The following is an 8,880-nucleotide window of genomic DNA, read 5'->3' as shown; positions in this document are numbered from 1 at the left end:
TATATATATATATATATAAGTAACTTTTGTAATTTATTTATTGCAGATCTTTATTGTGTGGTGGGACATTACGGGACATAATATATTTAATATTTACATTGTGAAATAAATAATGTTAGGGATGTGTGACATTGACTGTCGTGCACTTTTTTCTGACTTGTAATAAATAAGTGGCAAGGTAGTTTGTCTATAAAATCTTTGTTATAAGCTGGAAAATGCATTAAAGTTGTCATTATCTGAATTCCCAATTGCAATAGCGGATCAAAATAACTTGAAATAAGGCTTCCCAAACAAAAAGGCTAGACATAATATTGGTCTCAACCTTCTGCACATAAATGCACTCCCTTTCTGATAAACTGGTTAGGCTATATGTTGCAGTGAAATGAATTGGCAATGCAGTTTTTATTTTTATTTATTCTATTGTGTGTGTTTTTGCTGTTATGTTGTAGAAAACATACATTTCTTTCTAATTAGGAGTAGCCTAAAAAAAACGTCTTCTTCTCGTCCTCGTCGTATATCTTATTATTTTAGACAGCATTCTCTGCACTTCAAGTTCCTTGTAACCTATGTCAAGGATTATTATATTTTCGCGGTTGTCGTTGTTGTTGTTGATGTACATTACTTGGAAATTCTTTAAAAACTACAGTAACCAGTTTACCCGGCAGTTCCTGCGAATCAGTCATCCGCATTTTTACTGGATGATGTGCGCAGAAAAATAGGGCGTAGGGGAGACTCCCCCATTCATTCGCAGACAAAAGTCTCTCTCCATGAAGACGTAGGCGGGTGTAATGTATCCTTAAATGACCTGCAAGAAAAAAGGAAAAGGGCGTTTTGACTTGATCCGAGCAGGATAGATCCAATGTGCGCATTTAGTGTTTAACAGCAAATAACCGCAGGGTAAAGAGACACGGTGAAGTTTATGTTGGCAAGACAAGTTTAGAAGCACACCAGGCTTTTGACCAGTTTGATCGCTCATGCCCTCATCTTTTTTTAATTAGGAGGTTTACTTCCTTCTTTTTACACGCAAAGGACAACCTAACATTTGAGCATCCCAGAGGTTTTACAGTTACACAGGAAGACATGGCCAAGTTATTCCGAGCTGCTATCATGGGTCCTCCAGGATCAGGGAAAGGAACGATATGCAAGAGGATTGCGCAAAGCTTTGACCTGCAATATCTTTCCAGTGGCCACTATCTCCGAGAAAGCATAGCGGCAAATACAGGTATGATGCTTCTGCAAGTTAACTGCTGCCCATACTGGTGTGTCAACAGGAACAAGGGAAGTCTGTGTTTTTATGCTGCGTGTGAATCTTTATCCTTACGTGCGCAGTTTCCACAGTTGTTTCCTAGAAGCTCATTTGACAAATTACCTTTACAATCCAAGCTAAAACACGGTGCATTTGGATGAATACAAACTTGTTTTTTCTTTTTCTGATTTGTATTGAGTTCAGAGACCTAACTTGGTGAAATGCCCAACACCCACAATGACTCAGTATTGACTCCAGTTAAACACTCATCCATGTTTTATCACAATAACTCACCCAACCATGCACTTTAAACCATTGGTTGTGTCTCTTTAAACGTCCTTATTATAGCCTCCCAACTGGGATAATTCAATTCCAAGCATGTGCAAAGCCCATGTTCACTGATTACTAAATTAGAATCCAGTGCAGAGGGCTTGCTTCAAAACTTGTGTGCTGCGTTGTTGCCATCACTGAAACGTTTCCTTAAAGTTGTGACTTGCTGTGTCATTAACAAAGCCTTTTTGCTTTTAATAGTATTAGGATTTTTAAAATATTAGTTCAAAATGTGTGTTTGTTTAAATAATCCACAGATGCACAATGTTACAGTCTGGAGTTTGCAGTGAGAGTTTTATCCAGATAAGTGCCTTACCAAGTGTTTTTTTTTGTTTTGTTATCATGGCGTGGGTATATTCAACAGGCCCTGTCCTGGCTTGTTCTTGAAATTCAGCAGCTGGAAGCATCTTTACCTGTGTATTGTGTATCAGAGGCAGGTGTGCTGGTGAGGACCTATGTAGAAAGAAGCATGATGGTGCCTGACCATGTGATGACCGGACTGATGCTGCCCAGACTGGAACAGCTGATTAGCCAAAGCTGGCTGCTGGACGGTATGAAATAGTTTTTAAGTTATTAAACACTCAGAGTGCATTGTTTGTACTATATTCCACTGATGCGTTATATGACACTAGCATGATTTATAATATAGCAGCGTCCATCCTTTGCCTTGATCATTGGTAGTGAGGGATACATTCTTCCTTGATGCAGCATTGTGGTTAGTAATAACTGTCAGCCACTCCTTAAATCTGATTGGCTTCCCCATGTGCCACCCACATAATCCCTGGATTGATAAACATGTGAGCTCACTTAAACTGTAGAACTAAGAATATCCTTTCAAGCGCTGTGTGAACGGCAACATAGTTTTAAATAAATAAATGAAGAAATAACATGGCAGAAAGCTCCTGTTCTCTCTTCAGCCCAGCTCTGAAGCAGTATAATATAATAAAGCGGCTCAGGCAAGCAGTTTCTACCCCTCTGAATGCTTAGAAACATGCCCCCTAAAGGTGCCAAATGTATTGCTCCTTTACTCTGAGGAGTAAGTAAGTGGAAAAATTATCCTACATCTGTGGGTGATTAGTACCCCGAGGTACTGACTCCAGTATCAGCAGGTCCCTGCATGCGGTATTACACTGTTATTCAATTTACATTAGTCATCAGATTTGCATCAGATTCAAATAAAAGATACAAGATCATCGTCATTATCAGGAGGATGCAAATGCTTTCCTGAGCTTTATTCCTAGTTTCGAAATGTTATAATTGAATCGCATTCAGTGCCAAGTGACATTAGTCAGTCAATAAAAAAACAGGTTTTTCTTTTGTCAATTCTTGTGTATGTGATATGTAATACTTGTTTGTAGTATAATACTACACTTTTTTGCAATGTTTATACAAACAAAACAAGTATTGATGAAATTGCCTCAGAAGTGTGTTAGCTCACAAATGAATAGGAAATGTTTCTTCTTGTTATCTGATAACATTTAGGTTGAGCATTAGTAACATAGATGATGACAAACTTAGCGGATCATTGTCTTGTTCATGTTAAATATTACCCTCTATCTCCAAGTGAGATGCCAAACATTGATGAAACTATTTTGTGTTTTTAACCTTGAAACATGAACAGCAAACAGATACTTGTTTTCGGCAAAAGAGAAGGGCAAACAAATCCCCCCCCCCTCCCACCACACACACACACCACACACTCACACACATGCAAAGGCCTGCATTTATTTCAGTTTCAAATAGACTGAGATAAACCCCATGCTGCCCAACAAACTAACATGGACACATTTATGCATGTTACTTTTTAATTGGGGCCTCCGAGTAAATCATTTGTGAGCAGCATGATGCTCCGGTGGTTAGAGAGATATTTAACAGCTAGTTATTGACCAAACAATGGAACATACACAGCGATTGCCAGTTTCCACTCTACCACATAAGGAAGCAATAAACAGAAGAAAAACCCAAACATATTTATACCAAAGCATACTAAAAGCAAAAAACAAGAGAGAAAAAGTGACCTTAAAACTAAATGACCTATATTTACAGTAAGCATGCCATGTCAACACCAACCATGCAGATTGATCCTTGAGCAAGACCTTGAATTCCAGCCAACATCTCTGGTGCTGAATTTCCCCATAGAGATCATAGCAATGTAATCTCATTCCTAGTGTAATCTACACGTTTTATAACAAAAGTAGACATACAGTAATGCTAAAATATTCTATTTCTTATTCTGCTTTTATACACTTAATACTATTTTTATTCAAACCAGCATTGAGGATCTAGGGATGGAAATGTTGTTCTGTTGGTCCAGATATGTTATCACAACTATGATATGGTAATACTTTATTGTAAAATATAGTCTGAAATTGTTCTTGCATCACAGCAGCAACTATTTGAAGGATTACCTTTACCCATGGTCAAAGTTTTCCCTGAACTAATAACTGGAAATATTGTAATTTGTGTCCTATTCCTGGGTCGTCCACTTATTGTAAGATTGGCGGTTCATTTCCAGCCTCCTCCAGACAGTCCGTATGTTCAAGTGCACTTGGGAAAGGTTTTGAGATTTTGTGTGAGAATGAGATCTCTGATGAGCAATATGGCATGCTCTGCCATCAGTGTATGAAGGTGTGTGTGTGGACGGTAAAATTGGCGTTTAGAGATGAAGCCCTGAGGGCATGCAGTGGATTTGAAAGGCTATATGTCAATACAAGTCTGGTGACATTAATCACATAATAATGGCGCCATTCTATTAAGTGCAGTAGCAAGCCATGTCCGTGAATCAGCATGCACAATACCAGAAACCTGAAACTGGCTAACCTAAATGGAATGCATCCTTTATTAATGCGATTCATTTCACCTGTGTTTTTCCTGCTTTAGCAACTGAAAATGCCTCCTTGGAAAAGAGTCTTATTAGGTACATACATTCATGAATTGTAATAACATTGGTGACATACTGACTTTTTCACTAGCACTACTATTAGGTCAAACTTTCCATCTGTCCAACACCTTTTTTTTTATGACCAAATCCCCAACAAGCTAAAACGGGTAAACATTACCTGCTAAACATCAACATTTGTTCACATTTAGCTCAAAGCACCACTTTATTTTTGCACAGCTCTGTTGACTCTTGTCTTGTTATTGCTGGTTATGGTTCATACACGTTATGTAACTGAGCGCATTGTTACTCTACAGTAAGTTCATTCACATGCACACAATTTGGTTATTGTATCATGGCTACAGACAATGTCAATGAACTTTCATCAAAGTTTAGTTGCTGTCAGCTTATTTATTAGCAATCATTGGAACAGGAAATTAACTGTACATAACTGTGACAGGGCCGGTTATTCCTGAAGTTAGTGACTCACAATGACAATCACAACTTCAAAAACAAACATACCCTGTAAATCTTAAATGTTGTGGAAATTAAAGGTCATATATCAGCAAACCTTTCCTAGTCTCTCACCTTCCCTGTTCGTCCTTCGTACTCTGTGTAGGTTTTCCCCGGACTCTGTCCCAGGCCCGAGCCCTGAACAGTTTGTGCCAGCTGGACCTGGTCATCAGCCTGAACATCCCCTACGAGACTCTGAGGGAGAGACTGAGCGACCGCTGGGTGCATGCAGCCAGTGGCCGAGTCTACAACTTGGGCTTTAACCCGCCACAAGTGAAGGTCTCAACAAGTGTCACAGTGCTTCAAATATTCTGCTCTGATTTACTTCACCACAGGATTTGTTTCGGTGTGTTTTGAAGCTGATTGGAATGAATGCTGGGCTTCAGCAGGGTGGAAGCTTGTCGAATTTAGAGATTGAAACCAGTTGAAGTACAATATCCTAATTAACTACACCACAATCATACACAACAACATCTACACTCCTGCTGTTTGTTATTTAACTTCACAAGTTTCTTGTCACGTTCACTCAGTTGAATATTTCGTATTGTTACTTTTCTTTACTCAAATCTCTAGATATCATCTTTTATGACCTATAAAACAAGTTAACAGAGTTCATCACATACATTATAACTAAAGAACAATAAATATACTAACAACACCATGTCAAACATTCATAAAAATCCTGCATTTTTATTGTGTTAAAGTGTTTATATAAATATTAAAACAATTCTGAAGGGGATATTTTCTAGATAATACAGTATTGTTAGTGAAGTCTGAAAGCTAAAACTTTTACATGTCAGATTTCAGAGCCCTGACAGCAAATGTCATAGGTTGTATACAACTTGTTTTCCAATGATTGCCTCACTACAGAAGATATGGCACGTGATAAAGTTGTTTTGCTGTAGTTTTGTTTTTTTAAACAGAATGCAGAAATGAAACAGGATGAGGATAAAAAAGGAAGGAATTTGAAACCTAGATATTACAGTTACGCAATAGTACCTCTTGTTTGCATTAAACAATGGCTGGAAAGTTCAAGGCACAGGAAGCAACCTGGAGAAATTCCATTGCCAATAATGACCTTATGTACTTGATATCTTTATAATACATTTACCCAAAGGATTGTGGTATTGATACAGATGTGAATGTAGGAACTGCATGTGTCTACCTACTGTACAGTGTGATTGCACTGTCCAATCTCATATGCTGTAAGATTTTGAGAGATCTTGAGTTTGCCTTTGTTGTATTGTTGAACCTTGTGTTACATATCTCAGGGTAAGGATGACGTCACCGGGGAGGCCCTCATTCAGCACGATGACGACAAACCTGAAGCCCTGCTGAGCAGACTGAGATACTACAAAGATGTGGCCAAGCCTGTCATGGATTTATACAAGTCAGTATATACTAAACTCTTTTTAGCAGTGAAATACCTACATGCAGTCAGATGCTGCACATGGGCAATCAAAACCAAACAAAAACAAAACATGGAGGTCATGAAATGGATCGTGTGAATTTGGTAGTTTATCCAAACTATTTTAGTCAGCAGTCAACTATGAAGTCTTGTATGTTTTTTGATCAATAGTTTCCTATTTTATAACTTAAAATACAATTAAACATTTTGGATTGTCTTAAAAATATATAGACAAATAAACCATAGTCTGCCTTTCATTTAATCAATATTTGAATTTTACACATCCTTCCTTTTTATTTGTTCTGTCATTTCTTGCTCAGGTCACAGGGAATCCTTCACGCCGTTTCCGGTACAGAGACAGACAAGATTTGGCCTTATATCAACTCCCTCCTCAGCGCCAAGATGCACATACAGCCGTCAGGTGCCTTCCAGACCCAGACACCCCCATGAATGAAAGGAGAACAGGGGGAAACATGAAGAGGCCGCCACAGGAAGATATGTGATGTTTCAACAAGCTGGCCTCAGATTTCAGGTTCCTTTATTTTGAGGTTTAGAGGCGGATAAGGACTCTGATCAAAACTGTAGTTATCCAATATGTTGTGATTTAAACGACAGTTTTTTTTTCTCTTAAATTAAAGTATTTTAGAGCTTTATTGATTGGGTTGATTGTCTGCATCATAGCTGAATGTTCAAATATTTCAAGGCAATATGCATCAATACACATTGAACTAAAATAAAGGGTAGCTGTGGTGACACTAAAGGTTAAGAGAGAAATAAAACAGTTCAAAGATTTAGAAGAGAAGGATTCCCTTCACTAAAGCTCCCCAGTTTCAAGATTGTATCTTCAACAATAGAGGAGTATGGTAGAATATTGAAATACGGACCAACATATCACAGTCCGACATTAAATATGTGATAGTGAACACTAAAATTGATTATGAACATTTGCAAACTTTAATGATGGCAAACAAATGGAATATTACTTATAAATAATCTGTTCTCGTTCCACATTTGAATAATTACACGTTAAACAAACGTTTAATAATCAGGCAAACAATATCATATTGTCGCCTCTTTGATTATCATAATTTTGGTGTGGAACCCTCCAAAACTTATTTTCCAAAGGCAAGTGACTTAGGAGTTTTAGTATCATGTATATGTATACACATCACAAAATGACTTTAAAAATAAATAAATAAAATCTCAACTTGATTGAATTGACTCACTGATACATAGTCACTGTCACATATACATAGTGTTGTATCAAAAGCCAATTTTACACGGAAATTAAATGAATCAATTTGGACTAAAAAGGTTCGGAGTGTGAAATAAGCTGTAAGATATGCAATAATCCTGCAAAGCCATGGCTCATTGTTTGGCTTGATCCGCACAGTATTTCTAGAATATACGTGAAAAATGTGTACTGTATAAACTGCTATTCTATTCTTACTTTTGTACTGAAATGCTGCAGAATAGTATGCACTCTGCAGTTGATAAGATGCAGGACAATCTACTGGGCTGGTGCTGGACCTGTCCAATATTCAAGAAGCACTCAACGTCACACTCTGTGGCTGGGATGAAGACCAATGCACAGAATAAAGAGAACCCCTAATGCTGTTACATTTCGTTAAACATGTGGTTGCCTTGAGATTTAATTCATCAAAATGTCAGATAGTGGTTCAGAAAATGTTATGTTTTGCAGTGGCAGTTCAACTTAAAGATGGTCACTTTTTGGGAAGCATCACGTGTGTAAAGATTTTACTTTTCAGATTGTTTGAATGTATACATCACTGTTGCAGGGTAGGGAACATGTAAAATGTTGGCTTTGTAGAATTAGTTATTTTTTTAGACAGAAATGAACAACTGAATTAATTATGAAGCCACATTCACCAATGCAGCAACCTATCGCATGCAGATACACATCTTTATCATGTTTTTTTAGGTGAATGTTGCCTTTTATCAATGTTTTTTGGTGGCGTTTTTTGAGGGTCTGAAAATAGTCGGTGTTGCAAGTAGGTTGAAAACATTTGCTGTGGCATACCAAAGATACAAGATACAAATATTTAGCTTGAGTTAGAAAGATGTCTTTGATAAAGCTGGGATGGCTCAACATGCCAGTCAGTGTTTTGGTTTGTGAGGGGGAGCTGTAAAAATATTTTGTGCAACCACACCCCAGTGCTGTTGTGTAATATGGATTAAGGGCTTTTTTTCTTTCATATTTTCAAACCTTGCTGTCCTAACATGTTACATTCTTAAAAAACAATAAAAATATGTCCTCAAATCTGCTGTCATATGTGTCTGTGTGCACAGTTGGCTTACATAATCATGTACTTGTAGCTAATTGTATACAACATCATTAATCTTCTGTCCTTTACTGTATCCTCATTTTTGGCACTGTTAGTCAGATGATCCATACTAATTAAGTTGGGTCTTTGTAGTTGCTTTCAGGATGTAATACTCAGTGTGAACAATGGATCATAGCAAGTGGGCATGTAACCACAAGTT

At 37.6% G+C, this 8,880-nt stretch overlaps 1 protein-coding gene across 1 annotated transcript; it reads left to right on the top strand.

The window, feature by feature from the left end:
- Nucleotides 1–1,080: 1,080 nt before the first annotated feature.
- On the top strand, nt 1,081–8,666 carry ak4 (adenylate kinase 4). The gene is made up of 5 exons (XM_034147174.1): nt 1,081–1,222; nt 2,008–2,127; nt 5,074–5,246; nt 6,239–6,357; nt 6,696–8,666. The coding sequence occupies exons 1-5, from the start codon at nt 1,081–1,083 to the stop codon at nt 6,823–6,825; spliced, it is 684 nt and encodes a 227-aa protein (XP_034003065.1). The 3' UTR covers nt 6,826–8,666.
- Nucleotides 8,667–8,880: the final 214 nt, after the last annotated feature.

This window comes from Trematomus bernacchii, unplaced genomic scaffold (assembly GCF_902827165.1).
Source record: "Trematomus bernacchii unplaced genomic scaffold, fTreBer1.1, whole genome shotgun sequence".
Lineage (NCBI taxonomy): Eukaryota > Metazoa > Chordata > Actinopteri > Perciformes > Nototheniidae > Trematomus > Trematomus bernacchii.
Note: the sequence above shows the minus strand (reverse complement) of the source record. Positions and strands in the feature narration are given on the sequence as shown.